Raw genomic sequence first — 23,750 nt, forward strand, 5'->3', positions numbered from 1 at the left:
AAATGGGGTTGAACTTAGCTAAGGTTGATGTTTACTATGCATGCTTAATTAATGCTAATGACCAAAATAAGATCATGATTAATAAATTAAGCACAAAATTAACACTGCCGTGTTACACTTGGATGATGCATGCATCTTGCATTAGCATCAGATTTTATCGTCACGTGACTCCAAATCAATCACGGGCTATACATGCTGTCTTGTACTCCTGTCCCAACTCACCAACCAAACACACAATCTGAGATGGCTTGAACACCACGTGTCTCTTCTCGATTTTTTCCCTGCCGCGGGGACCGCCTTGACTATTTTTTTTTTGAGGGTGACCGCCTTGACTATTTTTAACACCTTGCAGCAGCATATTCTGGCGGATCTTCTCCGCAACCAGAGACCAGAGCAGGAATAGCGTCACCGGGATGTTTGGTTCAGGATAGGGAAGTTCATGCTAGTCACTTTAACCGCTAATTACAGATATTAAATAAAGACAGTTTGTAAAACCAACTCTTAGAATTCCTACGTTAGGAACTCTGAAGAATCTAATAAAGCATTTGGCGCTTATTTAGTACTTCATGCGTGTGAGATTTTTTTAAAAAAAATATACGCGTTAGAATCCTAGTGCGATCGAAACGGACCAATTCCACAGCACATTCTACACTGCGGAATATTGTGCTTTCCAACAGTTCATTCCAATGACATCAGCAATGGCAAAACGAACAGCATAAGAATATACTCGCTCCCTTCCAAATTATTAGTTGTTTTAGTTTTCTAGATGCATAATTTTTATTAAGCATAGTAAAATCAATGTATTAAAAACGCCAAAACGCCTAATAATTTGGGACAGAGAGAGTACTATAGGTAATCATGTATTCTTAACAAAAAATGCAAGGATAGTTAGGAATCGTAGCATTACAATGGACTTCACATCAAACTCCTATCTACTCCGTCCGTGGATACGGATATGGGGAATGCTACACGCCTACACTAAATGGATCACCCCTGCTTCCTGTTCAAGAACAAATAGAGTAGGAGCATCAGTTTGGAGGAGCCACCGCTTGAATTTGCGAAGGAGCATGGTACCGTGTCTGTCATGCCAGTCAGCTGCTCTGGTATTCTGAAGCGCTCAAGTACTCCCCATTCTCCTCAAAGTATTCAACCAAACGTTTCAGGAACTTGTCGCTGCTCACGGCCTCCACATCGCACACCAGGCAGCACTGCCTCCTAGCTCGTGTCACCGCGACATTCATCCGCCTGTGATCACTCAAGAACCCTGTTGGCGCAGAACTAGGGCCAACACACGAAAACGCTTGAACGCGCAGCGAGCGACGGCACAATGCAGCGCCGATGCTTAGACCGGTCAGACCGGTCGGGTATACCGGTCAGACCGGTTGTCGCCGAGCAGATCGGTGACGAAGCCTACGAACGTTAGCCCGGGAAGACCCGTCGGGGCAGGCGCACGTAGGGTTGTTCTAGGGTCGGCAGGCCACCTAAAACGCCCTCAATCGACGTAGAGACGATGGAGGAACAGCAAATAGTAGATTGGAAAAGCTAGGGCAAGAGAAAAGTAAAAAGATAAAAGTTGTATTGATTTGATCGATTGGATACCCTAATCGGCCGTGACCCTTTATATTTATAGGGTGGGGTGGACTTATCCCGCAAGAAATCCTATTACAGATCTAAATCTACAAAGAGTTCTAGTTGTACTCGGATTCCAGGTAGACCGGTCTGACCGGTCCGACCCACCGGTCAGACCGGTCGGTGTTGCCAGACCGGCTACATGGTCCAGACCGGTCAGACCGCTCTCAAGCACCGGTCAGACCGGTCTGTTCGACCAGTGCCAATTTTGGTCGTCAACATATGCCCCCCTGTTTTTTGGTAATGCTAGCATGCCAAAAAACAAGCATCTGGACCAAAATTGTCTAAGGACGATGATAAATATGCATCGGCCATATTTTGTTCTAAGGGCGATAAATTCTATCGGCCATATCTTGCTTCTTTTTTAAGTTGATGACGAAACAACTTGCTTAGGCCTCCATACCTGCTTCATGGTCGCCGACCTTGCTGGTACAACCTCCGATTGCTGTTCCATAGACTCCTTCTTGCGCATCCGCTGTAGCCTTCTCTTTTGGGTGTGAGACAAGCCTGAAGGGCACCACTTCGGCTGTAAATACTTGTTGTCTTTGCTTTATGTCTTTCTCACCCTCCTCGCTGCAATCAGGTTTGCTTTTGACCAGATTATTGCTAGCAACAATCGGTCTTTGAGAGGCACCATAACTTGGATATATAGAAGAATATTGAATAAAATATGGATGCATATACATTCTACTATAATCCATATGTGTGTAATAGTAAGGATACAACCAGGAACATAGAGCAATCGGCCCACCAAATGAATATGGCGCAAAAGCATTATTACCTTGTTGAACATGAGAAGCCGATTGCTCACGATGCTCCGATGATGGATTTGTATCTTTAACTTTGTCCGGCCGTTCCCTCTGCCTCTGGATGACTCATTTCTTCTCATATTTGGCCAAGAGTTCTTTAAAACTCGGCCTTTCTTTTTCTTTCTTGTCTCTGGAATTCTTTCCAGAAATTCCAGATCGACCGGTCAGACCGGTCTCCAGACAGGTCAGACCGGTCTGAGCAGACCTGGCGCCCTTCTTCTGTTCTTGCCCCCCCCCCCCCGAGTGTTGAATTCTTCAATGAATCTTCAGGGACTTTCTTTGCTGGAGCTTCCTGATGAGATTTCGAAGGCTCGGACCTTTCTTCACCAATGATTATATTTTTTCCTTTTGTTGATTCGGCTTGATTTGGCCGAATTAACACTTTAGGATTACTCAATTCAATCACATGTGTATGCGCAGGGAAAGGATTCTGATCCACCTGCATTTGTGGAACAATTATTCGGCCTTCATTAACAGCCGATTGAATTTGCCTTCGAAGCACATTGCAATCATTAGTCGCATGAGAGAAAGTATTATGAAATTTGCAATAAGCTCGCCGCTTTAATTCTTCGAGCGGTGGTATGACATGCGACATCTTGATGTATCCATTCTTATATAATTCATCAAATATTCTCTCACATTTGGATACATCAAAAGTAAATCTTTCTTGCCGATCTTTATGAATCGGCTTAAGAGAATCGCAAACGCAATGTTTATCATTAGAGGACCAAACAAATTCAGCAGTATAAACATCTTTACCTTCATCGTCCGAACAATTGGAATCACACCTGAGCACATAAACATGACGATTAGGTTTTTCATTGGACTTTTGAGAATCTCTAGCTTCTTTAGCTCGGCTTTCATTAGCCAGAGCCTTTTGTAAGACTTGACTAACATCTAGAAATTCTTGTCCCTCTAGCTTTGCTTTATGAAAATCAAGTAAACCAGCAAAAGCTAGATCAGCTAAATCTCTATCAGAAATTGTCAAACTATAACATCGGTTTCTAGTATCTCTAAATCTTCTAATATACTCAGAAACACCTTCATGTATCTTTTGCTTAACCGATGTGAGATGTGACAATTTCAATTCAGTTTCACCACTAAAGAAATAATCATGAAATTTTTGCTCTAAATCAGCAAAAGTGAAAACTGAATTGGGTGGCAATGAAATAAACCATGTAAATGCAGCACCCGATAGAGACAAAGGAAATAACCTCAATTTGTAAATATCATTAGTGCTAGCTTCACCACATTGTATAATAAATTGACCTATATGCTCCAATGTAGTTCTACTATCATCACCAGTGAATTTAACAAATTCAGGAATTTTAAACCCTTGAGGATATGCAACATAATCGTAATTCTCAGGGTATGGCCTTTGATAAGATCGACATTTGGCTTTAGGCTCTATACCAAAAGTTTGCCGAAATATCTTAATCACCTCCTCTTTGATACTACCTGATCCAACATCATCGGCGTTAAGCCGATTTGTGATCGGTGTACTACTAGGTTGAGCAAAGTTCGGCGGTGTGGAATGTCGCAACGAACTTGCTGCCCCATATGGCACATTGGCATGAGGTGATGCATCATAATTAATTCGGCTTTGCTGATTAGCCGAATTAGTCACAATAGCATTATTAGTTGGAATTGACGAACCACGAATTGTCTTATCGGTATTAGATGTAGATGCATTATTACCGACAGACTTCATACCAAGATGTATTTCAATTCGGCTAAAACGGTCATCAAACATATCATGCATATTTTGACCAATAAATTCCAACTTATTATTCACATGAGAAGAAACAGCATCATCTATATCATTAGCTATTTCAGAATTAAGGATAGGCTGCTTGTTCTCATCGAAATTTACCTCAAATTGTGAAGCATCGAAGGCGGCATCCGTAGTGACCTTCCCTTGTCGATCGATGGAGAAGTGCGAGATGTACTGGTTCATGGCTTCTTCTTCCAGCTTCTGGATCTTCTTCTCCTTCTCTTCTCTGATCTTCTTCTGGATGTCATCAAGAATCTTCTGATGCTCGGCCGGAAGTTGTTGAACATTCGGCCTCCGGATATTGGCAGAATCAACCTCACCAGGTTTAGGAATACCGGTCATGGCAACCGATTTATTTTTTCTTTTCCCCAGCGGAGTCGCCAAAATATGTTGGCGCAGAACTAGGGCCAACACACGAAAACGCTTGAACGCGCAGCGAGCGACGGCACAATGCAGCGCCGATGCTTAGACCGGTCAGACCGGTCGGGTATACCGGTCAGACCGGTTGTCGCCGAGTAGATCGGTGACGAAGCCTACGAACGTTAGCCCGGGAAGACCCGTCGGGGCAGGCGCACGTAGGGTTGTTCTAGGGTCGGCAGACCACCTAGAACGCCCTCAATCGACGTAGAGACGATGGAGGAACAGCAAATAGTAGATTGGAAAAGCTAGGGCAAGAGAAAAGTAAAAAGATAAAAGTTGTATTGATTTGATCGATTGGATACCCTAATCGGTCGTGACCCTTTATATTTATAGGGTGGGGTGGACTTATCCAGCAAGAAATCCTATTACAGATCTAAATCTTAAAAAAATTCTAGTTGTACTCGGATTCCAGGTAGACCGGTCTGACCGGTCCGACCCACCGGTCCGACCGGTTGGTGTTGCCAGACCGGCTACATGGTCCAGACCGGTCAGACCGCTCTCAAGCACCGGTCAGACCGGTCTGTTCGACCAGTGCCAATTTTGGTCGTCAACAAACCCCACCTGAAAGAACCAAATGCATAAGGTTTACTAAGCAGTGGATGTAGAAAAGCTGTACCAAAGACAAGTATTGTTGTTTGGATCAGATGGCACGAGCGCGACAGGAATCCCCACCTTATATATAATATAAAATAGGTAGGAACATCTTGTTTCGGCTGTGACAAGAACTGCAAACTACAGTGACATGAACAAAATATTTGGACATAATGCTAGTGATGCTAGTGATGCTTACTTATTTTATTTGGCAATTTAATGATTCAGGAGCATCTGCAGTGTTGAGTTTTACAATGTAACATAACATGTAGAGCAGCATTAGAGGTGAAGGCGAAAATAGGAAACCTTTCACTTTCATCTCACAGGATCTTGGAAGGGAGCTTACCTCTTTCTTTGAGTTAGACCGGACCATTGAAATGATGATGGCTTCTTTCTCCCGGCCTTGGAACCCATCAACTGTCGATATCTCTAAATCTTTCAGTTTAGCATCTTTGTTTCTCATCATCTTCAGGCAGGTTACCTATGACATTAAAATATTTAATGATTCAGTTCTTCAGAACTAGGTGAAGTCCTCAAGAAGCCAACCATAAATTCATAACATATAGATGAATTACAAGCTGAAGGTTGCAAGAAACAATGTTCACAATGTAAACGGACTACAATTGGCCATGTGTAGTCTGCCAACCACCAAGGATGGTATAAAGCAGAACAAAAGAAATACTGTAGATAGGCATCCTATATTATACATAATACATGAAAATAAAGCAACAAATGTCATGAGGATCAGATCGAAGAGTGATTCAACAGAAGATTAAGCTACTGCATGACTGGTAAACTGCTATAGTATTATTTTGATCATACTTATGGTATCCAAGGGGGTAAGGGACCAAAAACCTGAGCAGCATAAGGTGTAATTATTCCAACATCAGATGCACGAACACCACTCTCAACAAGCAACTTGGCATGAGCAATGGATACTGCTGCCTCACCCTCATTCATAGTGCTCTCCTCTTCATCTTTTACTTCTTCCATATCGCACCTAAGAATATATGAAAAATGCGAGAAGCATTATTTGAAAAGCATATAGCCTTAGAAAAAACAGTCTTCTTTTTCAATCAACCAAATGATTGTTCCACATTTGAAAAGATAAACTTCTGAGTATTTTCTCCTCAAATATGAAATATCTTTCTGCAGAGAAAATAGTAATCTTAATCTCTTGTAAATTTTACATAGCAATACTATTTGCAAGGCGCACAGAGAAAACATGAAACAGAAGAATCGTGAAATCTCTATGCATGAACAGTTTGACAAGTACAATTACAAGTGTTATGAACAGTCAGAAGCATCAGGTAATAATCACCCTGTAGTGTCAATGAGTATAATAGTTGGTTATGTTGAAGAAGATCTTGTGACTTCTTCGAGATCATAGAGCATATGCCCAGCTACACTACAATGTGCTTTGATCTGAGAAGAAATATGGGAATAATAACATTAAGGAAAAATGAGAATTCAAAGAATAAAACAAAAGGATCAGGTTACTGAACTGGTAGCACAATAACATGATGTCACACCTTACTGTTATAAAGTTCTTTAGATGACCAATTCATAATGTGCTCGTGCATTCTATACTGGACAGTGAGCATGGATGTGATCTCCTCTCCATAAGCTTCAGTAAGCTGTTCAAAGAGTGTCTTTCCCATCCCCTTCTTTTCAGCCTCAACACTTTGAATTGTTGGGGGAAGTTGAAGATGGTCTCCAGCAAGAATGCACCTTGGCCCCTGAATGCCAAGAAAATAAATTAAGAAGCTTCGTATCATAACCAAATTGACTGAGAACAAACATTGGGTAGATTACCAAAGCTACAGTATTGCACATGCTGACTCAAACCAAACAGAAAGTCTATCAGCCTATCACTTAGCTAATGACACTACCTAGTGGGGAGTTCACATCACCAGTAGCAGGATGCTTCAAGTGAATTTTATGTTAACAAACAACTTCATACATGTCCAAAGATTTACCTAGTGGGTAATATTTGTGATGCTTTTTCAGTATATTCAAATTGCATCCTTACAGAGCTTATCATAAACTTTGATTTTTGCTTCAGTCATATACTTACTTTCAGCAAGGCTATCCAGCATGCCACCTCAAGTGCCTGAGCAGCTTCATCAATGACAACCAAATCAAATGTAATGCCATTTAGCTTTTTTGAAGATGCGCCAGTCAAAGTTGTCAGCACAACATCTGCATTTTTTAGTACATCAGTTACTGCAAGCTGCTGTCGTTTTCTTTCCTCTTTGGCAAGGGTTTTGAGCTCTTTCCTGATGTCCCTTTTAGTGTTCCGATCTTTAGCTTTCAGCAATTTGCTATTCAGCACCTGCAAGCAAAGAGAGAACGTATAAAAAAAACCTAAATGCAAATATGATAAAATAACTGCAGTCACAACTATAAGAGCCTTGTAAGTAGTTCGTTCCTTTGATCGTAGTTGGTAGTGTGTCCAAAGTATGTACTCACTGCATTCTTTTTTATTTGATATTTACGATTTTTATCTGCTCTCCAATGACCCTTTGACCTTGATTTTGTAGTTACATTACTAAAATTCATAAAACTTCACAAAAATATTGTAACAAATCTGGTGATGTAGTTGTCTTATATCAGAACATTGATGATTAAACATATAGATGTTGAAAGTTAAGCTTGGTAGCATGGATTCTAAGAAGCAGTCATGGGTTGAACAAAAGCAACAATGTGGAAGCGAATAGTTATTTACCTTCATTTCCTTGCGAATGTCTCCTGCTAAGCTACTATTACCAGCTCGCAATACCTGGTCCCAAAAGTCATATGAATACATGAAGGTATCACAATTAACATAGCTTCAAACAAAAATTCTTACAAGAATTTTAAACGGCTTGTGTAGTTGTAAAAAAGAAGCAAAAAGAAAGAATCAGCATGCAATAACAGAGGCAAAAAGTGATCTAACCAAAGGGAATACAACACTCATAATCTGGATTTTCACAAAATCTCCAACAAAAACAAATGATTGTAACTCTTTACTATGCATTTCGATAGTACAACAGTTAAAAGACAGTCAATCATGACTTATGACGTAAATAGCAAAGTTCAAGTGTCTAGAAATTCTAGTTCAACAGCATAGAAGCAAATTGATAAGCCACTTAAAACATGGTTATACCTGTGCATCAAGAGCGCTGTCGAGAACTTGGGGTACTAAACGAGCAGGATGCCCCAACCTCACTAATTTTGTCCTGCAGAATTTCAACAGCCCCATGTCACATTGAGCAAATTGGTGAGAAAGGAATATACTGTGTCACTTATGGGACAATGAGATTATTTACACATTCTATCTTCTCTAAATTGGATACAGTATATGCTTGTCATTTTTTCCCAACAGAAATCATCAATCAAAAATTTTCAGTGAAAAATATCTTTCATAACTTTGCTTCAACAAACCTGTATCGTGCAAGTCGCTCAACAATATTATCCACAGTGATATTAGATGCAGCGCAGGCAAGAATCTTTGATCCACGCTTGACCTCCTGCAATATTATCTCAATAATAGTTGTTGTTTTTCCAGTTCCAGGAGGCCCATGAAGCAAGAAAACATCCCTTGATCCAAGCGCCTTCGAGATAGCATCTTTCTACAGAATAAACAAACATATTTTTGTATAACATGGCTGATAAGCATCCAATTTATGCTCTATTGTTAAAATACTATGATGTGTCTTGTACGTTTATTCAAAAGCAAGGTGAAAAAAACATACATGTCCAAAGATCAAAAAAGAACAATGAAAATGGCTCCGTCTTTAGTGCGATTATATGAGCAAATGCCTGAACCGAAATACGTCATTGCTATGGGAGCCTATACTATTACAGGCGGAATGTTCAGTACAGATTCCTATAGTACTGTTCGAGGAGTTGATAAGTTAATTCCTGTGGATATCTACCTACCGGGTTGCCCGCCTAAACCAGAGGCTGTTATAGATGCCCTAACAAAACTTCGTAAGAAGATGTCGCGAGAAATAGTTGAGGATCGAACTCTATATCAAAGTCAAAAGAAAAATCGATCTTTTACTACCCGTCACAAGTTTTATGTTCGGCGCAGTACTCACACTGGAACTTATGAACAAGAATTGCTCTATCAACTATAAGTTACCAATGCCAGAGAAACAACATAAAAATATGACAAGGTAAGCCATCAAAATTTAAGAGGGTGATATGATCCTAGACTAGACAGCTGACATTCAAGAAGAAGGCCAGCTAACTGATATTGAAAAGTAAGAGGGTGAAACGCAGAAGTAGCCATAGGGCATAACACATAATGTGATGTACATCCACAAGCTGCTGGCGCCTCCTGGGCTGGTTTCAGTTGCTACTTCTATTATCAGTTTAAAATTTAAGAAATTCTCCCATTTAAAAGAACTGCAGCTAAGATAAACTATCAACAAATGTTATTCCTTTCTTCTAAAACTAAATTCGAAGTGTAAACTGTTGGGTATTTCACCGGTTATATGGTAGACATCCATGCAGTGAATCACTCTGTTCACCAACGATGAAGGCATTAGGTATGTTAGTTTTAATTCAGGCTTGAAATTCTTTCAAATATAGCCATAAGATCTTTACATATGGTGTTACAACTGATAAAAGCAACATCAATTACAATTGTGTCATCTTCTGATGTGGTCCTCCTAAAATGCCAAGCATCAGATACTAAGACCATTCTTTCTGGCTTTTTTTTTTAGATCCCATTCTTTCTGGCTTGTAGCATGTGATTAATGCCAGACATCCTGGTGAGTTGAATTGCAATTATGACTCCCATAACTAAAATAATTATATACACTGTAAGTCTATCATTGTAGGTTGGAAAATCACGGTGTTAATTAATATATGATTCAACTTCATGTAATATAATTAATGTGTACGAGGGACAACAGAACAAAACAATTTACGGAAATTATATGGTATACCATACTGAGGAATGTGAGTACTCTATCCTGCCTGTGATGAGTGAATTGTCAACCGTGCGGTGTGATCGTGCACTTGGTCTTTGGATTGCAGGTACACGGGCGTCGAGTGTCGGCGGGGAGCTGCCGTGGAGGTGCTGTGGCCGATGGACCGTGCGGTGGACGGCGGTGAAGGGCAGCCGGGACCAGAGCTCGGACCGGGCGGCAGCTGTGGCATCCACTCCTTAATCGAGGGCGCAAGCGGCGACGGGAGGCGGGTTTCTTGGTTTGCGCCACAAAACCAAGGAGGCAGACGGCGGTTGAAGACGCCAAGTCGTGGAGGCACGGGCGTCGGTCTCGGGACTGATGGAGGCGACGGGCGTCGGGCGGCGTCTAGGACCGTCAGAAGGCCGAGGCGGGAACGGCGTCTAGGGCCACGGCGTGGAGGCGGGAATCTTCCCGCGCGTGAGGTTTTGGCGGTTTTCTCAAAACCGGCCACCTACCCGGGTTTCGCGGACCCTCCAAAACCGCGGACCGGATCTTCGTCGACGTGGCGGCATCGCAGCAAAGACTTCGAGTCGAAGAAAGAAGCTCCGCCGTCGATCGAGGTTGTACAGCAGGGTGCTGCTGACCCGACCGGTCTGACCGGTCTGGCCGCAGCAGCTGGGTATAAATACCCCCACCAGCCCGTGGCTGGTTGAGCCTCTTGAGCCTTTTGTTTTCTCTTCGTTTTTCCTTCTCCCTGCCCCTGCTCTAGGTTAGGGCCAAGGTCTCCAACGCAAAGGGAGGTTAGATTATAGCTAATCTCTTCGATTTAGAGGGTGGATGATAGTGTGGTCGGCTCTAGCCTTTGTATAGGTGAATTCCTCCGTGAATTATGAATGAAATTGTGTTGAGATTCACCCGTGTGTGCTGAGCTTTTCGTCCTCCCCTTCCCTTTATGTTTTTGGACTTGATTTTTCCTCCTTTGAGGTGTTTTGTGTTTGGAGAAGTCAAGTTCTTCGATTCGTGGTTTGATGGACTCGTTGTGACGATTCTAATCTATCTAGCCTAGTGCCAAACCTGTAGGAATCGCGAGTTCTCACAGATTGAGATTTTTGGGTTCTTGAGAAAACCCCAATTCTCTTTGATCTTCCCTTAATTTCTCACGATCTGTTAATATTTTGGGAAAGATCTTTTGGGAATATGTTCATGGGGTAAATGCGAAGCTTTCCTCCAAGTTTCGTTGGATTTGGACTTCGTTTACTCGAGATTTGACATTTGGAGCTTTGTTGGCGGGCTGTCTGGGAGCGACCGGTCTGACCGGTCTGTGCAACCGGTCTGACCGATCTCTGCAGTCTAGTTCTGCGTTTCGACTCGCTTTGCTTCCGCGCTGCGACCTGGGTCTTCTGCTTCGAGATAGCTTGTCCATAGCTATTCTCGCTGATCTAGGTTCGAGGGCTTGTGGTGATTTTGGGACATAGGCCGACGTTTCAAATTTCGGAGAAATTTTATTCGGCTCCCATTCACCCCCCCCCTCTAGTCGCCAGTTTCGGTCCCTCACATACTTATAAATAATATAGTAAATCCTACTGTTCCAGCAAAAAATTATATTTTTGATTTGCATATGACTTTTGTTTAACTCATCCAACCATGTGGATCAGAACAGAAATGAACTCAATGATACAGCATCAACAAGCTCTTACTGAATGTGATCAAGAAAGGAAAAGTTTCAAATAGTGACCTGTGAATCATCCAAATTCTTGTTGAATGGACTGAATTTCATAGCATCCTTGGAGCGCATGGGTGCTTTCTCTCCAAATAAAACAGGAACAAGGTTTGCACAAGGTCCTGTTTGGACAGCCTTGCTAAGTTGAATTAGCGCATCCTTCATCCTGCGATAAGTGACCTAGAATAGAGATTATCACAATTCGATATCTAGCAAATGGCAACAGCAAACCAGCAATTCTGAACTATGCTAGGAGAAATCTATGATGGATGAAGTCATATTCAAACCGTAGGCCAATATAAAAATCAAATAACGATCATACACATCTAAAACAAATTGGTGGTAGGCTACAAGTGTAATTGTTCGTGTGATGTGCAATTTTGAGCTGTGTAGGCTGCGATTAACAGAAATCATGGAGTAATGCAAAAGATGGTAGTACCTCATTTGCAAGCTTCTCAAGACGCAGAGGGCTGTTTAAACCATTTTCAGGAATATCATCGAAAGCAACAGTAATGGAAGAATCCTGTTGGTTCAAAAACAAAGTTCTATTGTTACTCTGACACACAGAGAAAAAAACAAAAGTAGGCAGTCTTAGATGACACGAAGGTACCTTTAACCGATAAACTACACCTTGCCCAAGAGAAGCAGATCCAGCATCTGCCTTATTTGGCTTCAGGGCAACTACATCATGCGTTCCAAACTAAAGTAGCAAGAAAAAGAAGCAAGCATTATCATGACAGTAAACATGAATGCAATCAACATCCTGCGAATTTACATAGCAATTGTGAGCCTTTCCTGTAACACAATTACTGCACAGTAAATCATGATTATGTTTAATTGACTGAAATTACAGTGTCTGCTCGCAGAAGAAACAAGGTGCCAATTTCAACAATGGTTGTAATGTGATCTCAGTGTGCTCAAACAAAAGGTATTCAGTACAAGAAAAAAAATTGTTTGGCTCTATAGTTAACACCACTAATATACACAAGATAACTAGCACAGGATTTGCAACTGTCAAGTCCCACAACAACTACTAGTACAACAGCAATTGGTAAAGAGCTCATTTACATTTACATAACAATCTGAATTCCCAACCCTACCAGTGTCATGACAGCAAGCACCCAAAAGAGAGGGTGAGGGAGGAAGGAGAACAGCCTGACCTTGTGAGACGGGAGCACGTCGCCTTTGTTGGGCTGGAACTCCAGGAGCGTCTTCCTTTTTTCATTTCTATATTAAAAAAAATCAAAAATATATGCCCGTTGGGATAAATTGCAAATATACCCCCCTGCCGCCCATTGCCCGGGCGACCGGGCACCGGTCGCCCCCTACGGGCGACAGGGGGCAAACTGCTAAATGGCGCGGGGGGCAGGCGGGGCCGGGGAGTGGGGGCGCTGGGGGGCGGTCGCCCCCCCCCCCCCCCCCCAACCGGCGACAGGGCATGGCTGCCCTATTTAAACCCCTCCTCCCCTCTCACCTCTCATTCTATTCTCAAAGATTCTCAAAGATCCCCTCTCACCTTTCATTGTGTTTTTCTTATGAATTAGAGTAGAAGTAATTTTTATATATTGAAATATTGGATCGTAATCTTAGAATAATAGTAGCTATTGTTATTTCAGCATTTCGCCATGGCTGCCTCCAATTTTGGAGATTTTTTCTAGACCGAAGAGAAATCTACTATAATACTTGATATCGTGAAATATCTTGTGCTTAGAAAGAAGTTGGATCCACTTGCGGATGGTACGATATGGATGGTTATGGCCAAAGTATTAGGGTTTCAAGTTTGCACACTGTTTCATAGTATTACAACGCAAGATCTAAAGGGACACCTGCTAGAACGTCGTAAGGTATACATGCGTATATGTGAACTTGCGAATCATCCTAATGTTATAGGATTCTTAGAAAGTACTGCTAAGATATGGATGCGGCCAGAGGTGTATGAGATACACATTAAGGTAACTTTCATTCAGATCTAATCTTTAATTTTTTTAATTCATTTTTTGAAACTATAATATTATTCCGTATTTATATGCAAGGATTTTCCTGAGGACACGGAGTTGATTAACAAATCAATACCCAATTAATTGGTATTAATCTTCGGTGGCCCTATGCGTCAAACTAGACGAAGGAGGTGCCAAAGATCGTCGGGTAATACAACTTTACGTCCGCATGAACAAAGATCCGGAAGTTCATCAAGTCATAATGCACCACCTGCATCACGAACTTCTGTTAACCTCGACGACGACCAAGATGACTTCATGCCACCCAAACCATGGTCTCCAAGACCTGATCAGCGAACCGGAGGTTCGTTCAGTCGTACTGGACCACCTGCAGCACCATCTTGTGTTACCTGGGACGACGATGATGATTTCATGCCCCCCAAACCTTGGGCTCCAAGACCTAATCAGGGAACCAGAGGTTCGTCCAGTCGTAACGCACCACCTTCAGCACCACCTTGTGTTAACTGGGATGACGACGATGATGATTTTATGCCCCCAAACCTTGGCCTCCAAGATATGATCAGAGAACCGGAGATTCGTCCAAGTCTTCAAACTCTTGTGCAGCACCACCCTATGAGAACTCGAATGACGATGTAGATGATTTCATGACATGATCTATGATATGTGTTGTACTGAACACGGAAGTTTGCATTTGTTGTGTATAAATAAATGTTTGTTTACGGTTTCAATGTCTATAATTCGTACGTAATGGAAAATGCGCGAGAGAACAGAGGAGTATGCATGAAAAGTAGTTAATAACAACGAGAAGACAACATCGTTGCTACCATAAGACATAAACGTTTGGCCACTATGTCATTACAAAGAAACATACGAGATACAAACATAAGTCATATCTAGCCACCCCGACGGTGTCGGACCCTCTTCGCCCTCTGTTGGGCATGGACATGGCCCTGCGAGTAGGTGTGACGATCCGGAGACCTCAGTTGTCGCTGAGGATGCAAAGAAGGCTGCGGTGTCTGCTGCTGAGAGTAACCAAGTGGTGCTCCTCCTAGATGTGAAGAGACCAAGACATCGGGGTCACCTTGCTCCGCGGGTGAGTGGGAACTGAAGTTGTCGAGGTATTCTAAGTTGAAGCCACCGCTATCTGGAACGAACGTGTTTGAGACGAACCCTGCATAATATGTAAATGTGAACCAACATATGTTGCGTCTTAACTTTGTGAAAAAATTGAGAGTGTTATGTACCAGGTTGTGCTGAATAATATTATGAATTCGAATTCATTCGCAAACACTATGAAGAGACTCACCGCGCCAGCTAGTGCCTCCACATGGTGCTGGGCGTAGCCATCCCGAAGACTCGCCTGGTGTGGCTGCGGGTTCGTGTCAGGAAAGACCAAACGAGCCCGAGTCCGAGGCAAGTACCAGGTGAGGTAAGCCCAGAAAGAGTTGTCTGTGTGTGGTCCTGTCGGCTCGACCACGTTCTCATCTGCATCGTCCCATTGCTCCAACCACGGCTGCATCGTGGTGAGCCAAACGGCTGAGCACGGCAAGCCACTACTCGACAACCTACAAACGTGGTAGACGAAAAATCGTTAGATTCGATACGATTGAATAATACAAGTGCATTCATAATTACCTGTGGTTGTGCCGATCGACTCGGTCCAAAGCCGTGGCCACCGAAAACTCCTGTCGCTGTCCAAACTGTCTCATGACTCTGTGCGGGCAATGCGCCTCAACCGCGATGTCGTAAACAACGACGGCTGTAGTAAGCCACATGCCCACATTTGCAGAGCAGTGTGGAGACAGGCCTAAAGGTGCACGTGTCGCCACCGCCTCTGGGGTGTATGGCTCCCAGATAACGTCCTCTGGCGTCAGCATATCCAGCTCCGACACGAACTCAGGATATGCGCGCCTAACCTGGGCATGCGCCCAAGATCTCTGCACATCGAAAAGGTGAAATTAATAATGAGCTTCATGTATCGAGTAACTAACCAAGACAGAAGTAGAGTTTCCGCGAACGTACCTGACGCCAGTTCCAGAGGGTACCCATCGTGGGCCAACCCTCCTCGTCGTCGCCGTTCACGATGTCATGGTATGGCTCCTGGCTCACGATAGGGCGACCAACCGCTATCCTCTCGTACGACCAAATCTGAAGCAGGAGTGGGCACCCCGAGAGAATAGCCTCACCATCGGTCTTGCTGCACCCGTCGCAGAGTCCACAATAGGTGGCCGCCAATACCGTCGAACCCTAGCTGTAGGGCGGTAAGTCATCCTCTGCATCTGCAATCTCTCGTGCGTACGGAAGTAGGATCCTATCGACGGAGTTGCCATGGGTGTTGTTGAATATAATGTAACCAAACAACCATAGCAGGTACGCCTCCAGCGATCTGGTCACACTATACTCGTCCGCATCCGCATCCAACTGGGTAGGCTGCATACACAAATATTATGTACGATTTAAACTCACAATGAAACATATGAATTTTAAAAACATAGTGTAAAGATGAATCGAAATACGTACTATAAACTGTAGCAACCAGGTATTCGAAGGACCTGCGGCTAGCGGGTGCGGGTTGATCGGTCCTGCTGCTGCCACGCGCTGTACCGGAGCAAAGAGCTCCTCCAGGTCATTCTTCCACGAAGCCGGCACCACGCGCGGACCTACGGCATCACCGACGATAGGGAGACCCAGTAGGTAGGTCACGTCCTGCAGCGTCGGAGTCATCTCCCCACATGGGAGGTGGAACGTGTGAGTCTCCGGCCTCCATCTATCCACTAGCGCCGTCAGGAGGAATCGGTCAAGCTTCACAATCCCACCCTCCACAAGACGGCCCAGAGTCAGTAGACCACACTCATGTAACCTGAAATAATGGAACAAACAAAGAAAAGTGAGTACAAATATTACAAAATAAAATAGTAAATACATGAACTAACATATAAAATTTAAATACATACCTTGCGACTCAATCTTGGTGTATAGAGATGACCTCTCCTGGTGGACGCGGTCGTAGCACTCCAAGGGCTCGGCGCTGAACTGCTGCGGCGAAAGACTGGTGGCTCGCGTCGATAACAGGGTCTAGCAACGAGCCCATACCTGCATTAAAACATTCAAATAGGGTTGCACGATTAGTACAAAGGTAAACATACGTATAGAAACACATTCAACAATATAACGCCTTATATGTTTTGGATTGTGCCACCAAGCAACAGCACCGAGTCGACAGAATGAACTTACAATGCCTTGAATCACGACACTGAGTGCCTTTCACGAGCAATTCTCGGCAATGATGGTCTGAACGTAGGAGGTGCTCCATCTGTTGGATTTCAAGAAGGACCAGCGTTTGTATCACCGTGAATTGCATTCTGAGGACACCTTTTGTAGTTGTGACCCAATGCTCCACATTGGCTGCAACGCTTTTGTGCCTTGCTTGACTCGGTCTCGTCCATACCATTTCTTATACGACGCGTCTGACGACGGCCTTTGCCTTTCTTAGTGGCTGGATCAGGAACATAAGTCTTAACCTCCCGGACCGTAATAAAGGGTCCAACTATGCCAATCCCGTATATTTCATGTCCCCAGGTGGATGAAACTGCCTCCTTGCTGAAATAGGGTGACACAAATACTCCTGGCTGCAACCCAGATTCTGCACAAACGGCAATGACGTGCGAACAGGGCAAATGCAATAACTTTGGCTTCATGCAGGTGCAGCGGGCAATGCTATCTGCTCTAATTAAACTCTCTTGCACCACCCTATCTCTACGGATGCCACGACCAGTTCTATCCTTGCATAGCACCGCAAATCTATGCTCCCTTGTACCCGTCGATAGGACGCGGTACTGTCTGGCCTTTGCTATCTTGTCTTGCATATATTGTGTCACTCTTGTGCAAAACTGAATTTGGGGGTTGCTCATGTTTATGGTTGCAGCCATGTATCGCTCTCTAAAATACTTCATGCATCCATACATGATGAACTCAACAATTCCCACGAGAGGAAAGCCACAACAACATCGCATCACCATATTGAAACACTCTGCGTGGTTTGTTGTCTGGATACCGTACCGCATTCCGTTTGTATCATAAAGGAATGACCATTTCTCCTTCGGTGCACCTCGAATCCAGTGCGAAAATGGCTTCTCCAAAGAAGCCCTTGCATCTGCAGACTGGCTACTGCTGGTTCCTGCTGCCCTTGCCTTCATTTGCTCCGCAGTTAGCTGATCAAGCATCTGCCACAAAGCATTAAATTTTCTCTGCTGATTCTGAGTGCACAACCTCTTGAACAAGTCCTTTAGTTCCTTGTTCTTGAAGTGGTCAAAGAAGTTTGCACCCATATGCCTAATGCACCACCTGTTTTGCACATCTGGCCATAATGGAGGCGTTGTTCCATTTCCGACTTGTAATTTCATAATTGCTTGTAGCAGACCTGCGTGCCTATCACTTATAAGGCACACATCTGGACGGGCGGCAACAATATGAATCTTCACTCGTTCAAGGAACCAATACCAACTTTCTGTGTTCTCATTCTCAACAAATACAAAAGCGACCGGTACTATTTGGTGGTTGCAGTCTACCCCGATTGCGGTGAGTATCTGCCCTTTGTACCTTCCAGTCAAAAATGTCCCATCAATGCATAAAACCAGAAGACAATACTGAAAAGCTCTCACACATGCACCTAGGCAAAAGAAGGCTCGAAGCAGAAAGCTTTGTCCCCTCCTCACGGTTGGCACGAGGTAAGTGTCATAGAAACTTCCAGGGTTTCTAGCAACAACATAGGATAACATTTGAGGTAGGTTATCATAGGATGCCTCGTACGTGCCAAACCGCATCTCAAACACATTTTGTTTGGCCCCCATGCCTTCATATAACTAATGTTGTACTGGTAAGTTTGTTCAATGTATCGAACAATCATTTTTTGCTCATAATTAAGGTTGTCCATAATCAACCCATAAATATGCTTTGCAACAAACTCAGATGATACATTGCGATGCGAAGGCCGAACTTCGGACATGAAACAAGTATACTCTGTCACAATAGAACATTTCCAATTGGAATTCCATTTGCCTTTGAATGCGTGCACACGCCATGGACAACCATCATTCACACACTTCACCTCGTATTCTTTTCGTCCAGATTTCACGACTCTGAATTCTCTCTTCAGAGATACTGCCCAGAGTTTCACAGCATCTTTCACAGCATCAATGGTGGATATGTAGCACCCTGCACTACCTCATTCCCTCTGTACTCTCATTCCTGATGACGTACATCCTCTACCACAGGATTGCCAAAACCATGCTCTTTCCACTCTTTTGGCAATGCGTACTGCTCATCATCAGATGACTAGTCATCTTCTTCCATGTCCATTGCGGCTTGGTCTTCTGTCTCCATCTCCTCCACGATGCTTTGTATCCTCTCTCCCTCGTCAGCAAGACCCTGTGGTTCGATGTTTTGGTTCTCTATCTGTTCTGACTCATCTTCCTCAACATAATTGGGGTCTCCTTGTCTACTCGTAGTGGCTTTATCTTCACCATATTGGGTTTGCGGTTGTGGCTTCTCTCGAGTCTGAACAAAAATGGCCAGAGGCCACCCACGCTCTAGAGCTGCTTGCATGTACTTCTGCCACTCCGCAGTGTTGTTTATCATCATCAATTCCCATTGCTCACCATCTACCACCCAATTCATAAGACCGTGCATGGTCATCAGATGGGTTTCCGGATCAACCCGGAAACCACGGTGCAGCCACTTGTATATGGATCCGAAACTCCTCTTTAGAGGTTTATCTATACCGCTAGATGTGCAGTTAAATGCTGACAAATCTACTCCATTTGGTCCATACAAAACACTGTAGTCACAAAAAAAACTTGAAACTGCATCTTGCTCGACATATCTGTGCATCAACGAACACTTATGCAGTCATACTCTTTATTTCACTATGTTATTCAATAATCTATACAAACTACGTACGAAATTCAACTACAACATATAAGTATTCCGGTCTACGTATATAACTAACGTGCAAATTATCCACCGATTCGTATGCATACATATACTACATATGCGATCCATAAAATAATTCTATTCTAATTCATTTATAAATATGTCTAAAAATAATTTGTATTGTACTAACTTCTAATTCTTAATTTTCTACAAATTAATTCATTACCTCCATATTAATATTATTCTAATTCAAAATTAATTTCTAAGCACATGTCTGAAATTACTGAAATAGCAAAACAGAGAAATAATCCTATTATAATCTAATACAATCTAAAACAAATCTAATTTATAAAGTAATCTCTAATATTAAAGATTTTGTAATAAACGCGTGTTCTGATATTCCAGAAATAATTTCATACAATGTAAATAATATATCCGCAAACTACTGCTAGAAATTAACTACTACAACACTACTTAAAATAAATTACAATAAAAAACAACACAACTACGTGGAAGGTCAAATGTTAATACCTGCAGATCACAGATGCGCACTCCTGCAAGGCTTCGTCGGTTTCCTTTTTCTCACCTCTCTCTTCTTTTTTTCTATTTTTTCTGGAATTTTTGAGAATATAATGAGGGGTGAGAGGGGAGGGGGGTTAAATAGGGTAGCCATGCCCTGTCGCCCTTTGGGGGGCGACCGGCCCCGTCGCCGTCGCCCCAGGGGCGGGCGACCGGCAACCCCCCCCCCCGGCCCCGCCTGCCCCAGCGCCATTTAGCAGTTTGCCCCCTGTCGCCCGTAGGGGGGGCGACCGGTGCCCGGTCGCCCGGGCAACGGGCGACAGGGGGTATATTTGCAATTTATCCAAACGGGCATATATTTTTGAAATTTTTTTAAAATATAGAAATGAAAAAAGCGCCCCCATCAGTCCCGTCTACACTACGCCCCAACCAGCGCGCTTTTTTCTTTTTTATATTTTCAAAAAATAAAAATTTCAAAAATATATGTCCGTTTTGAAATATTTCAAAAATACCCCCCGGTCGCCCCCCATAGAGCGACAGGCCTTAAGTGTATTTTTTTCTTCAAATTCGCAATGAGGTCCCTGGAAAAAAAAGGGCCTGTCGCCCCCCAACGGGCGACAGGGGCCTGTCGCCCACCCCTGGGGCGACAGGGGCCTGTCGCCCGTTGGGGGGCGACAGGGTCCCCTCCTCCTATATAAGCCATGGCCGCCATATGCCGCCATTCCCTTTGTCATTTGAGCCAAAAAATTCAGGAAAAAAGAGAGGGGCGAGGAGAAGAAAAACGGCGAAGCTCTGCCGAATTGCGTACTTGTGATCTACCGGTAACTTCCGTATGAATCCATTGATATTGTATAACAATTAAATTTAATTAGCAGATTAGCTGAATTAGATTTGGTGCTTTAGAACACTCGTTTAGTATTACAATTTCAGTACTATTACATACTTGTTTTTAAATTAATTATGAATTAGAATAGAATTATGAAAGTACCTTATTGATATTGCAGCATAAGGCAATGGCTGCCTCCAATTGTGGAGGATTTTCATGAACCGAAGAAAAATCTAGTATAATACTTGATATCATGACCCATCTTGTTATCAGTAAGAAGTTGGATCCGTTAGCGGATGGTACCATAGAGATGGTGTTGTCCAAAGTAGTAGAGTTTAAAGATTTCACATTATTTTGAGGTATTACGACGCAAGATGTAAAGGGACACCTGCTAGAACGTCGGAAGATATACATGAGAGTATGTGAACTAGCGAATCATCCTAATATCATTGGATTCTTACAAAGTTCTTGTAAGATATGGATGCGGACAGAGGTGTATGAGATGCACATTAATGTAACTCTCATTCAGTTGTAATCCCGTCCGTCATTTCGAATCCATATTTATGAAACAGTAACATTGTTTTTTAATTATATGCTAGGATTACCCCGAGGACACGAAGTTGATTAACAAAACGATACCAAATTTTCGTAAATTGGTATGTATCTTCGGTGGACTTATGCCGCAAACTAGACGAAGGAGGCGGATAAGATCTTCGGGTGATAGTACTTGGCCTGCGCAAGAACAGATGCCCGGAGGTTCGTCGAGTCATGCTTCAGCAACTCAACCACCAACTTGTGTTAACTGGGATGACGACATGGATGACTTCATGCCCCCCAAACCATGGCCTCCAACACATGATGTTCCTCCCCCTGTACATGAACCTAGAATCAGAAAGGAGACAAAGGGAAAGGCAAGAGGTTCGTCAAGTCATGTTGCACCACCTTCAGCACAAACTTGTGTTAACTGGGATGACGACATGGATGACTTCATGCCCCACAAACCATGGCCTCCAACACATGATGTTCCTCCCCCTGTACATGAACGTAGATCCAGAAAAGAGAGAAAGGGAAAGCTAAGAGGTTCGTCGAGCCATAGTACACCACCTATAGCACCACCATCTGTCAACTGGGATGACGACCTAGATGATTTTATGCCATGATCTATAACATATGATGTTCATCGGTTTAAGATGTATTCGCATTTAGTATTGTTAATATTATATTATACTTGTATGTATGTCTCGTACCAAACTTGTATTCACTGGACATGTACATAATGTCGAGTTTGAATCGTACTTAGTCGTAATGGAGCATCGAAGTATAAACATACTATCTATTGTATGTAATGTAAAATACAAGAGTGATCAGAGGCCAACGTTGAAGTGTATAAAAAGCACTAGGGCGTCGGACCCTCTTAGCCCTCTGCTGGGCACGGACATGGCCCTCGGAGCTTTTCATGTGACTAGAATACTATAAAGCACACATTTAATTAATATAACGATAAGAAATAAGAACTAAGAAATGCATTACATAATGTGAACCATCAAATTTTACATCATAATACAACGATAATGAAACACACATCACACATGCAGTGGCATGGCAGAACCCGTTGCAAACTACAGTAAACAGATTCCGGACTAACCTAACATGCCTTAGGTAATTTAAAAAAAACAGAACAAACACAACGATGCAGCAAGTCACTAGCACTAGGGTAGTTCTAGTAGCCGTACCCCCACGCCGCTTCCCTTCTCCTCACCTCTCTCTTTTTTTCTAGATTTTTGGTGGAATTTCCGGGCTCAAATGAGGAGGGAAGGGGGGTTGGAGCTTATATAGGGGGGTTGCCCCGGTCGCCCGTGGGTGGGCGATAGGCCCCCCTGCCGCGCCCGTGGGACGGGCCCAGCGGTCGCCCGATGGGGGGCGACAGGCCCCCTTTTTTCCAGGGACATCGTTGCAAATTTGAAGAAAAAAAATTACACTTAGAGCCTGTCGCCCTATGGGGGGCGACTGGGAGATATTTTTGAAATATTTCAAAACAGACATATATTTTTGAAATTTTTATTTTTAAAAAATATAAAAAAGAAAAAAGCGCCCAACCAGCATCATAAGCAAGTCAAAGCCCATTAGAAGATTAGCACTGAACTGCAGCATCCTAGATGACACCAAACAGCACAGGCAGCAAACAGCAACAGAGGTACAGAACTGAAGCTTTAACCTGGGCGTCGGTGCACTTGAGGTTGGCGATGACGCTGCCCCGCCTCTCCAGGCTCTTGGCGCTCGTCTCCGACTCCGCCGATATCTCCGCCGCCTGCGACGCTCCCACCATCCATTCCAATTACCAGCCGATTCAAAAGCAAACGTGAAATAAGGGAGAGAGAGAAAATACCTTCTCGAGATCGATGAGCGGGGCCATGGAGGACACGAACTCCTGCAGCGACATCATCCTCCCCGCCGCGCCCTTGCCACCGCCGCCTCTCCCCGCCATGGCTGATTGGCTGGCTGAGACGCTCAGTGGCTGGCTTGTCCAGCCAGAGTCGCCTCCGCCGAGAAGCCTTGGTCCGTATTGGGCTGGGCCCCCATTCCTGGCCCATCAACAAGCTAGTTATTACGGCCCATTCAGGCCCGGCCCTAAAACAAGCTAGTTATTTGGAAGGATGACCTGGCGAGAG

At 43.5% G+C, this 23,750-nt stretch overlaps 1 protein-coding gene and 1 pseudogene across 1 annotated transcript; both read right to left on the reverse strand.

The window, feature by feature from the left end:
• Nucleotides 1–847: 847 nt before the first annotated feature.
• LOC120650450 lies at nt 848–23,627 on the reverse strand (annotated as a pseudogene).
• On the reverse strand, nt 15,112–20,451 carry LOC120650453. The gene is made up of 6 exons (XM_039927600.1): nt 17,040–20,451; nt 16,760–16,898; nt 16,326–16,665; nt 15,828–16,235; nt 15,441–15,742; nt 15,112–15,370 (listed from the first exon to the last, which is right to left on the reverse strand). Exon 1 carries the CDS (start codon nt 18,653–18,655, stop codon nt 17,129–17,131), a length of 1,527 nt encoding a protein of 508 aa, XP_039783534.1. The 5' UTR covers nt 18,656–20,451; the 3' UTR covers nt 15,112–15,370; nt 15,441–15,742; nt 15,828–16,235; nt 16,326–16,665; nt 16,760–16,898; nt 17,040–17,128.
• Nucleotides 23,628–23,750: the final 123 nt, after the last annotated feature.

The sequence above is a fragment of the Panicum virgatum genome, chromosome 9K (genome assembly GCF_016808335.1).
Source record: "Panicum virgatum strain AP13 chromosome 9K, P.virgatum_v5, whole genome shotgun sequence".
Taxonomy (NCBI): domain Eukaryota; kingdom Viridiplantae; phylum Streptophyta; class Magnoliopsida; order Poales; family Poaceae; genus Panicum; species Panicum virgatum.

Bases quoted from the DNA above. Each gene is read 5' to 3' on its own strand.
- LOC120650453 (XM_039927600.1), bottom strand. From the start codon at position 18,655: ATGGGGGCCAAACAAAATGTGTTTGAGATGCGGTTTGGCACGTACGAG.